The sequence below is a fragment of the Peromyscus maniculatus genome, chromosome 1 (genome assembly GCF_049852395.1).
Source record: "Peromyscus maniculatus bairdii isolate BWxNUB_F1_BW_parent chromosome 1, HU_Pman_BW_mat_3.1, whole genome shotgun sequence".
Classification (NCBI taxonomy): domain Eukaryota; kingdom Metazoa; phylum Chordata; class Mammalia; order Rodentia; family Cricetidae; genus Peromyscus; species Peromyscus maniculatus.
This window is the reverse complement of record NC_134852.1, coordinates 200338299-200357646: the sequence shown is the minus strand read 5'-3', so window position 1 is coordinate 200357646 and position 19348 is coordinate 200338299. Positions and strand designations below refer to the sequence as shown.

At 41.4% G+C, this 19348-nt stretch overlaps 2 protein-coding genes across 3 annotated transcripts in view; one reads left to right on the top strand and one right to left on the bottom strand.

Moving 5' to 3' along the window:
- Nucleotides 1–4543, top strand: part of Cfap43 (cilia and flagella associated protein 43) — a 97000-nt gene extending 92457 nt beyond the window's left edge. For both annotated transcript variants that reach the window (XM_042265037.2, XM_042265032.2), the window contains exons 35-38: nt 1482–1646; nt 3188–3268; nt 3847–4000; nt 4175–4543. In XM_042265037.2, coding sequence (XP_042120971.1) covers nt 1482–1646; nt 3188–3268; nt 3847–4000; nt 4175–4341 — 567 coding nt within the window. In that variant the 3' untranslated portion in view covers nt 4342–4543. The remainder of the gene's footprint in view (nt 1–1481; nt 1647–3187; nt 3269–3846; nt 4001–4174) is intronic.
- Nucleotides 4544–6700: 2157 nt separating this feature from the next.
- Nucleotides 6701–11508, bottom strand: Sfr1 (SWI5 dependent homologous recombination repair protein 1). The gene is made up of 4 exons (XM_076563269.1): nt 11328–11508; nt 9507–10387; nt 8419–8811; nt 6701–7436 (listed from the first exon to the last, which is right to left on the bottom strand). Exons 1-4 carry the CDS (start codon nt 11338–11340, stop codon nt 7245–7247), a joined length of 1479 nt encoding a protein of 492 aa, XP_076419384.1. The 5' UTR covers nt 11341–11508; the 3' UTR covers nt 6701–7244.
- Nucleotides 11509–19348: the final 7840 nt, after the last annotated feature.

The following is a 19348-nucleotide window of genomic DNA, read 5'->3' as shown; positions in this document are numbered from 1 at the left end:
GGTCATTTAAGCCATGAGATTGCTCCAGACAACCCAGGAAGTTAGGTAGACCAAAAATAGGGAGTTTATGTCTACACCTCCAATCCAGCTCTGAAACAGAAGGAAACAGGGAAGGAGGAGGAGCTTCTAGTAAAGTAGAAAACTAGGCTACCATCTCCTGGGTACCACAAGAACAAAGATTCCAAGGAGTAGATAGCGATGTGTACATAGCATCAACACTTGACAATAGTCATCTCAGGAGAGGGTTGAGGATAGGCTGCCCCGAGTGAAGGCACGGTCACGTGACATGGGGAAGTAAATCCACTGACGTAAGTACATCCTACAATACTAGCTGAGGTGAAAACAGAAAGGAGGAGTAGCTCTAAAACAGTGGCCCTCGGCCTTAACACCCTTGACATCTGGGACAGACTGTGTTCCACGGGGGCTTCCCTATGTTGTGTAGGCTGCTTAGCACCATGCACACCCTCTACTGGGCCAATATACTTTCCTCTGCAGAGAAATGCTTAAACTTTAGAATTTTTGAGCTACTGATGGCCAGATGAAGTGTGTGAGCATGGGGGTAAGGTGACTGAAATACAATTTTTAAAAGTCATTAAAAGTAGGAAATGCAAGAAGTTCAGAGCCCAAGCTATGATCAAAAGATAAAAATAACAGAAGGGTAGAATGCAGTGGGATGTAGCTTAGTGGCATGCACTTCAAAAAGCTAGAATTTGGAAAGAGAAGAAAGAAGAAAAAGAATGCAAAATGGAAACTGGTGGGATTCTTATATAAATTGATTGACTGATTGACAGTACAGCCCAGGCTGGCCTAGAACTTACTTACTATGTAGTCAAAGGTAACCTTATACTTGGGGCAATCTTCCTTTCACAGCCTCCCAAGTCCTAGAATCCCAGGTAGAAGCCACCACACATGGCTATAAATTCATTTTAGAGACATGGTAATTTCATTTTTAGTAATCTCAGGGCAATTTTTATTTAATTTAAATATTGTTTATATTCCTTAATTTTATTAATATTGAGATCATGTAATATTAAATAATACTTAAGAGTTAACTGAGTATTTAATAAAAATTAGCTGAGTATTTAATAAAAAAGTATTTGATAAAATTTAATGCATTTAATATTTGTTTACTTTAAAATATCCCTGAGTTTCATGTTATTAAATAACCTATATGAATATATAACTACATTGAATGTATGAATATGTAACCTAATACAAATATATTGAATAACCGTTATTCCAAATGAAGTACAAAATAGCCGAGTGTTTTAAATGTCATATCTGACTTTTTTCTTTGCTACTAGCTGCCAGGTAGATGCTGGTATGCCTAGCTATGTTAACCACAAGCTTTATCCAGAGAGTCAATTCAAAGACATGGAGGGTTCACACATACAGGTTACAGTTCGAATCATAAAAACCAGCTTCAGATCGTCTGCAGTTCTGTGTACAGAATCAATGTGACTATTGATATACCATTTTAGACTCAAGGACAAAAGAAAGTTGCCAGCATGATGGAAAGTAAAGAAGTCCACAAAGGAATCTATCAGATTGAATGGGAACACAAGAAAATGGAGATGGAGATGGAGGATCTAAACCAGAAGGCCTGGGATATCCAGATGCTGTTCTTCTCACGAGATCGTCAAAAGGCAAGTCTCCCCTGGCCCCCAGTGTTCACTTCACCCATTCATTCACAAATATTCACTTAATAGGAAGCCTCCCTGATGGCATGCATATTCCAAGCATATCCCTAACATATCTGTGAACACATCTGAGTTCTTTTTCTTACAGAGGTTTCATTTGCTAATTTCATGGCTCTTCCCTTTACTTGCTTATTTCTCATCTCTCTAGAGACTCACTGGCTTAAAAATTTGAGTCAGCTTTAGTGTTTCTCTTTACTATACCTGTCTTTCCCAGTTTACTTATCTTTTCTTTGTCTCCTGTTTCTGCTGCTGTTTGGCCAACCCTCCATTTTCTCTGGTTTGAAGTAAGATATGCAGTCTTAAAATTAGCCTATTGACCTGAGCACTAACTCTTGTTTGTTTTCTCTCTCTCTCTCTCTCTCTCTCTCTCTCTCTCTCTCTCTCTCTCTCTCTCTCTCTCTCTCCCTTTCCTCTCCCCTCCCTTCTTTCAAAATCCCTGTCATTATTTGTATACTGCTGTCATACTGAATTCCTACTTGATTCTAGTAACATCAGTACCCTGCATAAATATTATATTAAAAAATACTCTTTAACTACCAAGTACATTAGGAAGTCCCTGGGTGGACAGTGTCTTTCAACTTGCCTTTAGGGCAAGTAAGAGAAACAGATGCCACTATACCTCTTATTCATCAGTATTCTCAAATGAGATGGAGGGAGTGAGAGAGGGAGGGACAAAGGAAGGAAGAGAGGGAGGAAGAGAGGTGGGTGTGTACAGAGGCTAGAGATCAACATTAGATGTCTTCCTCAGGAATTTCCCCACACATTTCGGCTAGAGTAGCTGACCAGTGAGCTCCAGGACCCATGGTGCTGGGGTTAAAGGTTAACATGGGTGCTGGGAATCTGCTAATGCTGGGTTAGAGGTTTACATGGGTGCTGGAAATTCGAAATCAGATCTTCAAGCTTGTGTGGCAAGTATTTTATCAACTGAGCTGTCTCCCAAGTGCCCAAATGGATTGCCTTTTGCTCACACTAGCTAGTCAACCTGGAACATCTTCTAACCCCTCCTATTTCTTCCCTTCCTCTGGTCCTGGTCCCCTCCCCTCCTCTCATCTAGCTACCTAATTTGTCTTATGCCACTTTCTCCACCAGCCTTCTTGATTTCCCAAGCTTAGAGAAATCCTACTCTATCACAAACTGCCTTTGAATTTGCTAACACTTGACATATCTTCTGGTAACCAATCATTTCTGTGTGTTCTCTTTTTCCTGAAGGCTGGGTCATGTTATCTTTGTGTCTACTTTGTTATCTATAACTAGAACACTATTAACGTGTGACCCAAGTGAGAGAATATATTTGGTGAGCTGAACGAATGAAAAAATTTAAGCATTTGTAATATTAGCATAGAGGTGAGCGTGTTGAAATGTTATAGCACAATAGCCAAATCAATCTTAACATACACAGATATTTGTTACGACACTGTTGTTTTCAACCTACTAAAAGAAATAGAAAAAAATCCTTACATGTATTATCTCTTTTCCTCCTCTTAAAGTACCTAAATGAACCAAACTACGAGAACGTGATTGCTATTCAGATTGGAATAATGGAGCAAACAATTAATGTTATAGATAAGGTCAGTCTCAAGCATATCAATCATTATAATGCCAACAGTTGTGAATCATGTGGGCAAGGTAATAGTTGAGTCATAAACTCAGATAGAAGCTAAAGAAACTTGAAATTTACTGATGCTCATGACAATCGGGGGTACCCGAATGTTGTCTTTGCAACCATAGCCAGTGATACAGACTATGGCATTTCTCCGGATATTAGGATTAGTACCTAGGAATTCATGTGGATTTGCTTCTACATTTAGTTAAACCTGAGCCACATAAGTACTTACAGTTTTCCTGGTACTTTGAACTTTTCCTCTTTGTGTAACTGAATAACAAAATCAGTTTTACTACATAGCATGTAAGATGGAAGCAAAGGTTTTAAAATGTTCATTTTTAAGACCATACAAAATCTTTCTAAAGTGTAGTATTAACATTCTGTCTTTTAACAAAAAAGTTGAGTGTCTACTATGGACAGACCATAAAACAGGCACTAGGGATACAGTACGTTATATTAGTGATGATAAAATATTTTAAAGGTACAAATGTTTAAAACTTTTTCAAAATTGTTTTTGGGGTTTTGTGGGAACAAAAATTTCAGACTCACAAGAAGAATGTACAAAACTGCAAAAAATTACTCAAAAAATTGGGACGATACAGTAATCAGAAAGATATAGCAAATTACACGCTGAGCTGCAATCTACGGGAAGAGCTGGTGGCTGTCTCCGAGAGACAAGACATTTGCAATGAAATTGGTGAGCGCTCTTTCCTTCAATCAACTAAAGGTAATTGGTACTGGTATTCTAACCAGTATCAGTTATCTGAACAACCACCAAAACGCTACCAGCATCTCTTCCACACAAATGATCTAAGGTGTTGCTTCTGTACTCAAATAATTCAACTAATTCCTTTCTCCGTCTCTGGACTAGGGTCTACGCTGACTTGTGAAAAGATTGCAAAAGAACGATATGAGAACCTGCTGAAAAAGCAGAAGCTGACCAGCATTTCCAAACAGCAAGCTGAGCAGATTTCAATACTGCAGGCTGAAGTTGAAAGATTAAGGATGAAAACATTCCCTGCTCTTATTCCGATGTAGAACACCAGCAAGAGCAGAAGGCAAACTACTTACCCCAAAATAGTGTCACTTGGAGAAAAGCGACTTCCCTTTCTCTTGTATCAGGGAATTTAAGTAGGTCACCTCTTAGCTGCATGTTTTTAAATAATAAAGTAAGTTTAGGTTAATCAGTATACAACTATTTGTCCTGTCCTACATAAATAAATGAGTAAAATACCATAAAGTGTCATTTATATTCATTAAACAACAGTGTTTTTCAGCCAGGAAACACTCAAGATTTATTTTGTTCAATTAAAATTACCAGAATTTTGGAGGCTACCATTGAAACCAAAGAAAACGATCATTTTTCCCAAGACTTAAGTCATTTGTAAATTCTATTTGGAAACGTAGTCTTCCTTACCTATTGTACCAGAATTAACAGGGTTCAGTAAACAAGGGCTCATTGCCTTGAAGTAGTCCATTCTACTCATGTAGACAATACTAATTCTTTAGTCAGACTCCCTGGCAAACAAACATCCGTTCCCCCTTCCACAGCCTGCGGTCTGCTGCACTCCAAGGTGGCCTCATCAGGATCGTCATCTCCAAGTGCGGTCTATGCTCCACTTCTCTGCAATTTAAAACCTAAATTTAACTTAATACAGAACACCGTATCTAATACAAACTGGAACAGATAAAGCAAAAGATCATCCAAAAAATATTTCATTTAGAGGATACTCCTATAATCCCTAGGATTATGAGAGTTGGCTGCCAGCCTGGGCTACATGAGACTCTACCTCAAATAATAAAAATTTCCACTTTGTTTTGTCCTATTCCAGTGTATTAGTCTTTATCTTCTATTTTATTATTTTCCCTAGAAGCTTGTTTTAGTTTTCTAATGAGAGACAGAAAGGGGGTGGATCTGGATGGGAGAGGAGGTGGGGAAGAACTGGGAGAAGAGGGAAGGGAAACCATAGTCAGAATATATTATATGAGAGAAAAAAGTATTTTCAATAAAAGGGCAAAAAAAAAAATTCAAAACTACCTTTTATCACAGATGTTAAGTAGAAAAAAATTTCCACTTAGAAAAAACCCTCAACACGATTTAATTGATTACCTCATTAGTGCTCAGTGCTTCCTGGGGATGGTAAGGTGAGCAGTGGGGCCAACACCATCTTACTGACTTCCCTCACAACTATAATGACTACAAGGAGTCAGTTTAGCTGATTTAGCAGAGAACGCATTGGTAACATTTCTGAGACAGCATTTTCTGAGAAGCACGGAGATGGATCCAAGAGCCTGTGTAAGGTGAGAGGTACAGGCACTTTTATACTCAGCATGGGATTGCCAGTTCTCTGGCAATTGCAGTCAACCATGGATACCTTTGATTTTTCTCTTTTCTAGTTTATAAATGCCATGACACTTAAATTAGTTGCCTACATACTCCATTAGCTAAAATTCCACTGGCTAATTCTGGTCTTAATGACCAAATAGCCTGTGCCATTTGTTTTATCACCAACTCTAGGTGGTGGTCCTTTCTCAGCTTTTGAGGCACAGATGAGCTGGGCTTGGAGGACACCTGCTCTCAAGAGTGTGTTTAGTAGCAGGTGCTTTGGAAGGGTGCATGTACCATGCCCTAACTCATCTGAGTACTGTTCATGGTGCCAATGCCTCTCAGCTCCTGTAGGACAGCAGTGCATAGCTTTTTAAAATTCATTACCAAGTGCTATGTCAATTAGGTCAAGCATGGCACAGCCTTATGTACAGGAAGAAAATTAGACCTACAAACACAAAGGGCAAGATGGAATTTATATGTAGTTGGGGGTGTTACAGGTTTGAGTCCCCTGTTGTATCAAACAGCAAAGGGAATGGGGTGGGGGCATTGCAAGTTCTTAGGAGAGAGCTCAAGAACAGTGTCCATTTACAAACTAATATAGAAATGCTTTTTCTAGATCCCAAAGCAGAAATTGTGAAGGCTTCAGGAATAACTGGCAAATAGAACAAGGAAGACACTGATTCACAAAGTTCTCCTTCCATCCAAAAGTCTGTACAGACCTGCTATACTTAAAGATGGCAGCCTTGCTTCTCCCAAGGTTATACAACAGCTCCAGCAACAAGCTTTTCCCACTGGGATCATTCTAAATTCTCAGCAACTGAGCCAGCTTAAGGCCCATCTCCACACACAGCTGATAGGTATCCTAGTTATTTAACGTAGGTAGGTTTCTGGCTGAGGGCTCACTATGAACTCATCAGCCTTTCTACTTTACATCACAGAGAAAGCTACAAAGGCAACTGTGAAGAACCTTTCACACCAAGAATAAACTTCCATGTGGGAAATAAGAATATGAAGCTCCCCAAGAAACAGAGAGCCGTTTTAATAAATGAGGAAAACAAGGAACAAATCTGGAGAAAAATTGTGGACATACATGTTTAATTACTTGTTAGATTAGCAGACGGAAAAATATAGTAAGCAGATGAAGACAAGGTTCATAAACTCAGGAGGGGCAGGTTACAATTAGGCCAAGTGAGGTTTAGACATTCAATAGACTACTTTTTAACAGTGAATATAAAACCTTTTGCCACAAAATCAATGTATTAAACCTGGTTTCCAGAATTATCCAAACTTCCTTTTAAACATCATTTAACTTTTTAATATTTAAATATTTTCTTTAGCAAACATATCCAAAATACTAAGCTTCACTTAATAATTTTGTGTATGTACCAGAATAACCTAAACTGTTCAAGATACTGTTCTCTAAACTACAACAGCAGCTTACATACTTCTTCCCTTTAAAACACTTATCTTTTCACATTGTCATTCTCAAAGATATTCCATAGAGGGGCCAAGAGTACAGCTCAGGAAAAGAGCACATTTGAGGCCCTGGGCATGACCCCATCACCCCAAAAGGAGAGAAAATAAAGCTGAACAACAACAACAACAAAACTTATCAAACCCCTGTAAATTCTTCTTCACTTCTATTATAGTGCACGACTGTTTCATCTACCCCATAGTAGTCGATCAACTCGGTGAGGCTGAGTTTCTCATCATCCTCAGACATAACTGACTGCAGCTCATAGAGCAGCTGCTGGCTGCACTTCCTCCACTTCTTTATTAACATCTCCAACTCAGACAGGTTATTCTGAAACAGAAAAAATAAGTCAATAATCACAGTCCTGCATTTTAACTTACACCATCAAAGCAGCTAAATTAGTTCCTGTCTAGCTTTAAAGGCTACAACCTGTGGGCAAACCTTAACCTTGGGGGAAAAAATTATTAAATTTGCATATTAAATATAAGAAATTGAAGTTCTCAAAACACTTCTGTATTACTACTATACTTTTAAGATATAATGCTATGTTGTACCTTCCTAATTTTTACCTCAAACTGTTCTTTTTCTTTTTTTTTTTCTCCCCAGAGCTAAGGACCGAACCCAGGGCCTTGCACTTGCTAGGCAAGTGCTCTACCTCTGAGCTAAATCCCCACCCCCTCAAACTGTTCTTAAAGGTGAAAATATTCAAGTTAAAAGTACTTTCAACATTTAGAAATAAGTCACCTCTTGAAAAGTCAAAAATTCAAAACCACTAATAAGATACACTGTCCTATCATTTATTCCATATTTCTGGGGAAGAATGAGGTGTTATATGGGTAAGAACTATCCAGATAAAGACGTCACCTCCTTCCAAACATCCAGGTTCTACTCAATTCAAACCATGGGAGCTGAAACCTAAAATCTGTGTTTTCTCAAATAAAATGCCTGACATTTTACAGATACAAGATCACTACTAAAAATACTTTATACTGTAATCTGTGGTCTATCTTTAGTTCTGTTTTCAGTGTATTTTATTTCTGTTCCCAGTGTACTTTCATCTAACAATTTATACTTCTAATTACGCTACTGGCTAGAAATTAAAGCCAAGAAGCTTCAACTGTGTACTGGACAAACGCTGAAGCTCTTAAGTTTTACCTCATTCTAAATCAATTACTTCTACTTCAGTTAAAGCTCCTGTAAACCAGGTTTCTGCTAATTTGGCTTCTTATCAACCAAAATGATTTCCAAATTCTGAAGTTACTTTACTGCAATTTATGTAAAAATTATGCAATGATTCTGAAATTCTTCTCACCTTTATTCTATACATTTTGACAAGTTTTAGTCTCCGAAGAAGGTCTTCCTTCTCTTGCACCTGCTTTGCCAATTTTGCTTTTTCTTCCTTCAATCTTTCTTTAGTATTCTCATTCACAGACTCATTTTGGGGGGCACTGGATGACCCCGTATCAAGTGACTTAGATTTGCATGTATTTATATTCTCCGAGCTATCTTTTTCAGATTCATTGTCTATGTGTTTCAAACTCTCTTGGAACTCTGAACAGCTTTCTTCTTTGGAAGATGCTCCTGGTTCTGAAAAAATCTCATCATTTTCTTCATTCTCTACTTTAAGTCGCTTCACCACACTACAAAAAGAATGAGATGAAGCTCTTGTTTTCTTTAATCTTTCTTTAAGTGTTCCACTCATAGGCTGAAAGACACAAAACATTAAAAATGTTAAGAAAACGTTCTTTTGTTTGCTTTTCAAGACAGGGTTTCTTTATGTAACACTGGATGTCTGGGAACTAGCTCTATAGAACAGACTGGCCTCAAACTCAAGAGATTCACCTGCCTCTGCCTCCCGAGTGCTTGGATTAAAGACTGTGTGTCACCACTGCCCAGCTAAGAAAACATTCTTGAAGTAAATCAATCTATTAGAAATAATGACTTTACACTTCTATGGTAGGTACCCTGGGTGGCTTTCTGTCTCCACAAATCTCAAGGAAGCATTACCAATGTCTTTCTTTTCCAGAAGCTCCTTTAGTCTTACTTTAGCAAGGTTAACTTCCCAAAATAGGCTTGAGACACTTCTCCCAGTCATCAGGAGTATTTGTTCAGCAGCTAGTATTTGCCTGACAACACTTCAAAACTGTAGCTTCAAAACTACAGACTAGGAAAAAGACCTGCCACCAAAGACTTCCCCTAAGGAATAGTGTACAGATTCAAATTTGAAAATTCTCAATAACCTGCTAAGAAACTCAACAAACTGAACTGATTCAAGAAGGAAATCTGGCAAAGACAGGAAGGCACAGGCTACACATTAATTCACACTCTTGTGTCCTTAAAACTGCCACTATCAGAATAGTTTAAAACACAGGATGGTGGTGGATATCAAGATTTTCATACTTGTTTTCCTGAAATATTTGTTTTGAGTGATGGTGGATTCTCATTCATCTCAGGAGTGTCAGGTAAAGTTGATGCTGAATCTAATGCGCTCTCCTTCTTGATGGATGCTGAATCTGATGTGCTCTCCTTCTTGATGGATGCTGAATCTGATGAGCTCTCCTTCTTGATGGATGCTGAATCTGATGTGCTCTCCTTCTTGATGGATGTTGAATCTGATGCGCTCTCCATCTTAATGGATGCTGAATCTGATGCGCTCTCCTTCTTGATGGATGTTGAATCTGATGAGCTCTCCTTCTTGATGGACACTGAATCTGATGCGATCTCCTTCTTGATGGATGCTGAATCTGATACACTCTCCTTCTTGATGGATGCTGAATCTGATGCAATCTCCATCTTGATGGATGCTGAATCTGATGTACTCTCCTTCTTGATGGATGCTGAATCTGATACACTCTCCTTCTTGATGGATGTTAAATCTGATGCAATCTCCATCTTGATGGATGCTGAATCTGATGCACTCTCCATCTTGATGGATGCTGAATCTGATGCACTCTCCTCCTTGATGGATACTGAATCTGATGCAATCTCCATCTTGATGGATGCTGAATCTGATGCGCTCTCCATCTTGATGGATACTGAATCTGATGCGCTCTCCTTCTTGATGGATGCTGAATCTGATGCAATCTCCATCTTGATGGATGCTGAATCTGATGAGCTCTCCTTCTTGATGGATGCTGAATCTGATGCGCTCTCCATCTTGATGGATGCTGAATCTGATGCGCTCTCCTTCTTGATGGATGCTGAATCTGATGAGCTCTCCTTCTTGATGGATGCTGATTCTGATGGGCCCTCCATCTTGGGAGCAAACTCCTGATTTCCTTCTAAAAATGAAAAGGCATAGATGGAGATCAAATTAATATCTCAACACACACCTTAATATTTATCAACAAAATTTTCTTTAGTGTACAAAAAAACACTAAAAAAGCCAGTAATTTCTTCCAATTATATATAGCTGTAATCTATTCTAATTCTTTTCGTAGTTTTTCATTTACCTCTCCACATGGGGAGTAGCAAGGTTTTGTTTTTTTCCCTGGCTAGTATGTAATTGACTCTCATTGTTCTCCTTTCAAAATGTCTCCAAAAATTTGCACTTCAGGGAGGAAGGGAATTAACTTTACCTAGTCAAGAATTTTAATTTTTGTTATAATTTCGTAAATAAAAGCAATACAGGCAGAATAATGTAAAACATCTTGAATCTTAAAAGCTTTGTACCTAGAACCAGGAATGCTCCAGTCCTGATTCCTGAGGCCTTAAAGAAAGCAGCGTCCGCCCTGTTTTGGTTTACTAGGGTAGAAGAAGCCTGCCCCGGCCCCATCTCCTCCCTCCTCCCCATCTCCTCCCCCATTCCTCTGCCCCCCTCCCCAGCTCCTCCCCACTCCCCATCTCCTCCCACCCCAACTCCTCCCCACGCCCACTCCCTCCCTCTCCGCCCCCTCCCCGCCCCCACCACAGAAAGCCACGTACCCCGACCCTCCGTCCCCGACCCTCCGTCCCCGTCCCCTCCAGACCTCCCCACCCGCCTCACCACAGAAAGCCTTGTACCCCGCCCTCCCCCGCCCCCCGCGGCGCCTCCCGGCCCGCCTCACCACAGAAAGCCATCTAGCCTCGCCCCTCCCCCGTCCCCCCACCACCACAGACGACCCTCTACCACACGGAACAGGGCGGCCGCGCTCCCGCGGCTCCGGGAAGAGCTTCCCCATCAGCTCCACAGGGCCCGGGAGGCCTGACGCTCACGCCAGCCCCCGGGAGAAAGCACGATACCTTTATCAGCCATGCCCTCAGCAGCAGAACAACACACCCACAGCCAGCGTAGCGGCCTCAGGAGAAGGACCTCGCCCCGGAGGCGGGGCCCCGGCGGAGGAGAGACGCGCGATTGGCGAGCCTGACCGCAGCGGGCGGATGTGCTTTGTCCAGCTCCGGACCGCGCGCTTGCGCGGAGGCGCGAGCCGCAGCCACGGGGCGGGACGGGGCGGGGCCAGGAGGGCCGGGCCGGGCCGGGGCCAGGCGGGCGCGGCTCGTGATTGGCAGGGTCGGCCGGGCGCGCTTCAGGCCTCCGTTCGGCGCGCGCGGCCGCCCGCCTGGGGACGGCGTCCGGGGAAAGACAACGCTAGACCTGCGAACCGGCCGGAGGGGGACGCGCTTCCGCGGGCCACTTCGCGGGCTGCCGGCTCGTGCAGCCTCCTGTGTCGGGGGCGGAGGGGGTTCACCGGGGAAGCGCGTCCGGGAGCCCCGCCTCCGCGCGTCCGGGAGCCCCGCCTCCGCGCGCCCCGGAGCCCCGCCTCCTGGAGCCCCGCCTCCGCGCGCCCCGGGAGCCCCGCCTCCTCGCCCCCCGGAGCCCCGCCTCCGCGCGCCCGCTCCCTGGCAGTCAGTCCTCAGACGTGGCAGGGCCGGAAGCCGAGGGGCCCGGTCGGCTCCCTGCCCGGCGAGGGCTGCCGAAGCGTTTTGTGCTCATGAAGGAGCGGTCCGTGAGGAAGCAGGCATGACGGGAATCTCGGGGCGTCTCCTGCTGGCCTTGCTCTCCTCTCGCCCCTCGATTTGGGGCTGCGTCCCACCCCTGCTTGCTTGGCTTCACATGTTTTGGTCAAATCTGAGAAAACGTGACCTAAGGAAGTTTATTATGGCACAGGGCAGCCGTGGATTGGGTCGGTCCAGAATTCAGATGCTGGAGACCTAAGCCCCCTGTTAGACCCTGGGAGGCTGCCATCTTAGCCTAAAAACGTCCCTGGGTCTCCTGTGTTCGCGACGTTCTGTTGCTATGCAACGGCCCAGCGAACTAGCTGGGGTGGAGCCCTGAGGGCAGGGAAAGGCAGCTGAGGCTCTTGTGAGTCACTGGGAAGTTTGTAACACACAGGGGACGACTCTCTACCAACGTCTGCTAATGGTGCCTTAAAAGTGGCCAGAAAAAAAGTGACGAGGCAGTCAGTTATAAATACAGAACCCAAAGAAACTTAATGAGGTAATTGATTAGGCCTGTAAATGTTGCAGGCAATTAATTGCCTCCTGGTACCCTGGCGATTTGGGGGTTCGGTTTTTTTGTTTGTGTTTTTTTTTTTTTTGGTTTGGGGACTTTTTTTTCTTGTTTTGCTATGGAATGTAGTGGCCGTGTATCTCTCAATTTGATGGTTTGGTAAAAGAATACCTCCTAGAGACAGGAAAATTAAATAACTTATGAGCGGCAGATAGAACAATTCAAAGTACCAAAGAAACATTTAATGTCTTTTTTTATTCAAGCATATTCGTCATTCCCTAATTGACTTAAAGCTATGTGTCACAAGCTTTTATCCCTTACCTTTCTTCCCAAAAGCACGGATTTTTTTTAATGATGCTATGTTCTCCAAAATTCCACACAACTTAAGTCATAAATATAAGAAAATTTGGAGCCTTCGCATCGCATATGACTATTAATAAATATCCCACTCCTAAATGTTTAGGAAACAAATTAACCTTACCGACTTTAGGACACCGACACCAGAATGTATGATTTTATGATACAGGTGTTACTCGCCAACGCACAGGTCACTGTACACTAGTTCTCTTTTTTCCTTGATATAAGTTGATCTCGCTGCAAAAAGCAGATTCGCTTGCCTTGACACTGAAACACAATGCACATCCTGCATGTTCTAGATGCCTTGAGGCATAAGGGTGAGTTGTTTTTATGAGTCTAAAATCAGCTGCACCCAAATCCTTGTATTATTACAACCTAATCTTAGAGCTGTGTTTTTGCTAGCTACATAAAGGAAAACAATGTCTTGCCTTGCAAATGTTCTGACTTGTTTTTATGTGAAACTGCTGTATTAAAATAAGACTGGCCAAACTTTCAAAGGACCTCTAAACAGTGCTCGGGAAAACCTGTTAGTTCAGAAATGTGCGTTTGCTGATTTTTATCTCTTCTGTGTGTTAAGTGCCAATTCTCTTCCCATATGTTTGTATTTTACTTACCATCCTCAATTTAGAGTCAAAGATCTGGAATATGTATAAATTGCCCCTACTCAAATGGAGACCAAGCCCTGTGGTAAGATGCTTGCCTGTCATTCATGAGGCCATTAGCCTGAAAAAAAAAAAAAACCTAATTAAAATTTTCCATTCAAGTTTTCATGTGTCTTTAGATAAATATTTCCATGACTTTGGTGATCTCAAATCGATTTGCCTACAAAGAATTTAGTGTTTGTCACATGAGACGTTTGTATTTTCATATGAAATTTTCAAGTAGTAAAAGTCCTGCCTTGTGAGCCAGACAACAAAGACTCCTTACCCTGCCACAGAGAACAATGGGAGAAGTGTTCTAGGATTCAGGGATAATAGCAATTAATTTCATCCTAAGTCAGACTTTCTCTGTGTTTTTAAGTTTCTTCAATTCCCAAGGTTACTGTTGACTCCCTTATTATTCATCAGGGAGTGGTAAAATGTGTCTTCCATTCTAGCCTATGATTACTGTTGATGGCATGATGACATATACCTAGATGGTAAATGTGTCTTCCATTCTTCTATGATTACTATTGATGGCATGGTGACATATACCTAGAAATTTATGAGTGCAGGAAAACAATAGTATATAGTCTTTCTTCATCCTACCTCCTTCCTCTCTCTTTTACCCCATGCAACAATAAAGGTATCTTAAAGCACAATTAAAATTGTCAGTAAATTTCTTTTTATTTTAACCTTGAAGCTTTAGCATTTAAAAACAAAAACCTCGCCTGGCGGTGGTGGCGCACGCCTTTAATCCCAGCACTCGGGAGGCAGAGGCAGGCGGATCTCTGTGAGTTCCAGGCCAGCCTGGTCTCCAAAGCGAGTTCCAGGAAAGGCGCAAAGCTATACAGAGAAACCCTGTCTCGAAAAACCAAAAAAAAAAAAAAAAAAAAAAAAAAAAAAAAAAAAAAAAAACAAACAAACAAAAACCTCACATTAACTCAGAATAATTTATTTTATTTCTTAGACTTTTCTGTATTGACCAACATTTTGAGCCAGGCAGCAGTGGCACACGCCTTTAATCCCAGCACTTGGGAGGCAGAGGCAGGTGGATCTCTGAGTTCGAGGCCAGCCTGGTCTACAGAGCAAGATCCAGAACAGCCAGAGCTGTTACACAGAGAAACCCTGTCTCGAAAAAAAAGACCCCCCCCAAAAAAAGGGCAAAAAACATCCTCCCCCCCCCAAAATTGTCTCATGAAGACACAGCTAGTATCTAAAGGGTTTTTTTTTTCTTAAAATATAAACACTTGGAAAACTATGATTATAATCCATTTGTGTGAAGAATTGTATAAAATCCACACGATTAAGTTGATATGTAGCACAAACGAAAAATTCAGTAAAATTTCTTAACTATTTCCTATGACAGTTTCTTGTATGTAAATGGAAAAACACCTTCAAGAACGCTTGTCTAGGTTTCTCTTGCCTGTGGCATCCTATAGACCTATCAGTGGTGTAGAGGGGTTCTATTGATCTGTCAGTTCTCAAGTTTCCTGTTGAGAATAATTGACTATGTTTCTTTTTTTCTTTTTTTTCAAGATTTATTTATTATGTATACAGCATATATGACTGCAGGCCATAAGAGGGCGCCAGATCTCCTTACAGATGGCTGTGAGCCACCATGTGGTTGCTGGGAAATTGAACTCAGGACCTTTGGAAGAACAGTCAGTGCTCTTCACCTCAGAGCCATCTCTCCAGCCCCGACTATGTGTTTCTTGTTCTTTCTCTGTTGCCTAAAGATCTAATGGGGAATTTTAAAAAAAGTGTGATTAATCTACTTTTAGAGATTTTTAAATACTCTATTACCAAAGGGACCTCTGTGAATATTTTTTTTCTTTTTTTTTCTTTTTCTTTTTTTTTTTTTTTTTTTTTTTACTGTTCTTCAGCTATATTGACCATGAAGGAATTGTATTTTAAACCCCAAGATGAAAGGGCTGTTAGTTGTTTTAGGCATCCCCAAATTTCTGCCTCACTAAGTACGGCGGGTACCTAGAATGAGGCGATATGATGATGAGAGTTGATGTTATTGCTGTGATGAAACCTTTCTAACACAGGCAACTGGGAAAGCTGCTGATAACCAAGGTGCAGAATAATGAACTGAACAAAAACCTAAAGAGCTCCCTTCCCTGTTCCTTTAGTCTACAGGCTCTGGACTTTGGTCAAGTCTATTATAGACTAGAGAAGCAGAAGTGTCTGGGGTACGGCTGGCACTGGGTGTACTGTTCCCTCAGAAAGAACGGCGTGATTCAAGTTAGTGTAGCCATGGGGATGGACGATGTGGGCTAGGTGGGGCTGAGGAAGGGGATAGTGCAGAAGAGAGAGAATATAAAAAGATAGAGAGGATAAAAGTATATAAAAAAGATAGAGAGGATAAAAGTATTGCCCAGGGCCACATCTTTCTCAGATCCTTTATTAACTCAGAAATGTCGCCCTTGAATTCATTTGAAGAAAAAAGGCATTAGGTGTCAGCAACTCCTTGAGCAACCTACCTTGTCTTATAATCATCTTTAACCACCTTGAAGTTGGAGAGATAGCAACTCCCATGATAATTTCACAGCACTGAACTCTGTTTGAAGTGCCGGTAAACATGTCCATTCAGTATTCTATCCTTGCTTCTCATTACCGTTTCAGTCCTGAGGGTAAAAACTTCTTGGGGACTTTTTTAATTGGAAGAGAAAGCAAGAAATGAGAGTTAAGAGACCACTCTACCATGGTTTAGGATCTTACTGCTGTTTGGCGTCTACTCTTCCACCCCTTGGCAAGCTTTGAAGATAAATATAGTACTGGATCAAACATGTGAATTTAGGTTAACCAGGAATTTTGTAGCATAATTCAGGATGCAAGAGCTAAACTAAAACTGAATGTTTTTTCCCTACTGTCCTACCAGTCATGAGAAAACACCAAGTCTCTACTGCAAAGACAAAATGTCTTAGATTTCTACCATCAGTCTTTATAAGCAGTGTCAATCGTGCTGGATGCAAAGCTCCTGAGCAGGCAGCAGACTCCCCAGTGGGGACCATTACAGAAGCACGACCAGAGATGCAGCCATGACTTCATTGGGTAGACGCCCCCTTCATCCATATCCTTCCCACTTCCAAGATTCCACTCATTGCTTTTGTTCCCTGCTCATCGTCCAAATCATATGGTTTGTCAGTGATATTGTTAACTAGCTTTCTGACTCTGTTACACTTTTGTATAAATAACATACAAGTTTAATGATGAAGCTGATGGCCCATAATTGGTATATGACTTCACTATTTTCTGATAGTGAAAAATATATCTTTGCACAGATAAATATTGTTGACACAAAAGCATAGCTCTCACCTCACAGGGAATAAGAGGTTATTTATTTATTTATCTATCTATCTATCTATCTATCTATCTATTTATTTATCTATCTATTTATTTATTTATTTTTGGTTTCTTGAGACAGGGTTTCTCTGTGTAGCTTTGCGCCTTTCCTCATAGAGATCCACCTGGCTCTGCCTCCCGAGTGCTGGGATTAAAGGCGTGCGCCACCACCGCCCAGCGAGATAATTTATAATGGACCCAAATATGATGACAATTGCCTGGGAACATAGATTCAGGTTGCCCCAAATACCATGTTCCAATTCTAATCAGTCCATCATCCTTGCTGAATGGTTAATGTAGATGTAACCCCTCCCCCTCCCCCAGGAACTTCAGTTAACAGCTTTATGGAAAAGAAGCATAGGATAGAAGCCTCATCTGGTCCTCCACGCTCTACCCAGCTACTTAGATTCTGTTAACAACCTTTAACTCAATTTCTAATTAGCTCTGCTTCTTGCCAAAGGATTCTCTTACAACTATTATTACATGTCAATGGAGCCCTCACAGTGTCTCACTTCCTCCAAGTCAAGGGTCGTTTCTTACAGGAACTTTCAACCCCTTTTTTAAATCAAGAAATGGTTCACTGAGACAACTCTTCTCCAGCACCCACCCCCACCTCAGAGAGAAGAGTGACTTAGTCCACTCTTTCCCCTTGCCCTGTTAGGACTTGTGAGTTTACACCTGTCTATGAGCGCTGAATATTGGCAATGCAGCCTCTGTGTTGCTGAAGGTGAGGAGGCTACCTGGCAAGTGCAGGGTTAGCACCCATGAGGAAACTCGACTTCTTAGGTTTGTATCTGTCATTTAGCAGTCAACATACCCAGACACTAAGGACTGTAGATTTGGACTTTAGATTAGCAGGCAACTAATCACATCCACACATTAGTTAAACAAATTCCTACGAAACTACAAATTAAAAGCTACACAAGAGTTAAAAAAAAAAAAAAAAGACAGCCCTACTGTGGGTTGGCATTATCTGAACCGCCTTCCTCTCTAGGCCATTGAAAGAGGGTTTCTGAACCTGTGTGCACACGTTTGAGATTTTTGTGAAACTGCCAAACCTTCAGCACAACAGTAATTAGCATAAAGCTTGTGTAATTAAGCTAAGCCCTAAGCTCTCCTTGCTTAAAGAAGAGGGAGGAAGGGGAGGGGGGAGCGAAGAGGGGGAGGAGGAGAGCGGAGAGGGGGAGGGGGTAGAGGAGGAAATAGCATTGTTGGTTCATGTTTTTCCTCAGAACTACTTTCCATGGGTTTTGAGGAGACATCACGTTGGCCTTGTGTCATTCCAGTAATTATCTACAGGGACAACTTATTTCCAGGAGTTATTTTCAGACACTAATCTTCAGAGTGAATCAATCAACCCATTTTCAAATCAATACCACCCTGTCTGCACTGAATACTTCCTATTTTTACAATATAAAAGACTCCATCTTCTAACTAGCAATCAGAATTTTTCCTTCCTCATAATAGAATTAAGTTTCCTAGAAGAAATAAAGAAAATTCATTTGAGAAAAGTTCAAGGTTATCAAAGAGAAGACAGAGTGGATTGGGACCTGGTGGCTTGATTTTGATGAGTGAAAAAATGGCACGTTATTGCATGCTTGAAAGACCACAGGTAAGAACTGTGTGAATTTAGGAGGGTATTTAAGAAGGTGAAACTAAGCATTTGCATACTAACTAGCAGCTCCCAAAGCCAGCCTTGCAAACTCATCCCCTTTCCATCAATGATTGCTCAAGCTGATACAGCCAGCATCCATGGACCACTGTGTTCCTAACTGCAGTAAGGCCCCTCGTGAGTGTTCAAACATTTTCTGCCAAGGGTTGTGTGGGTGAGGGAGGGATGATGGGGATTGGGGCAAGGAAGGGACAGGAAGAGAGAGAAAAGAACTGTTTCTTGCCCTGAAGCAAAACAGCTCATGTTCAGGGACATTTATTTTTCATAATGAATTACTGACTACACTACTTGTTTACTCCATAGAATTAATGATTCTGCAGGTTCAAACTGATTTTGAGCTACAAACAACAGACCAAACCCTGTAAATCCTGAGTACATTGACTGAACTAAATTCTGGAAAAGTTGGGGCTGGAGAGATGCCTCAGTGGTTAAAAGCATTGGCTATTCTTAGAGAGGTCCTGCGTTCAGTTCCCAGCAACCACATGGTGGTTCCCAACCATCAGTAATGAGATCTGGCACCCTCTTCTGGCATGCAGGCAGAACACTGTATACATAATAAAATTTAAAATAAAAAAAAAAAAAAACTGGAAAAGTCATGTTCTTAAGGCCTTATGATATAATTGAATATAAAGGATTATGATATGTCAATTTTCTGCCATTAATAAAGATGGAAGCAGGCACTACGGATACACATGTGCTTTCTTAGGAGTTGTGAGATGTTATAATAATCGTCGTGTTCAACCTGATTATACCTTGTAAGTTTGATTAGCTGTGTTTTATAGTAGGGAAAACATTG

Excerpts from the sequence above, each read along its gene's own strand:
- Sfr1 (XM_076563269.1), bottom strand. Across the intron at positions 8,812-9,506 it reads CAAATATTTCAGGAAAACAA|CCTATGAGTGGAACACTTAA; the intron begins GTATGAAAATCT and ends TGTGTCTTTCAG. Across the intron at positions 7,437-8,418 it reads TCAAAATGTATAGAATAAAG|AATAACCTGTCTGAGTTGGA; the intron begins GTGAGAAGAATT and ends TTTCTGTTTCAG.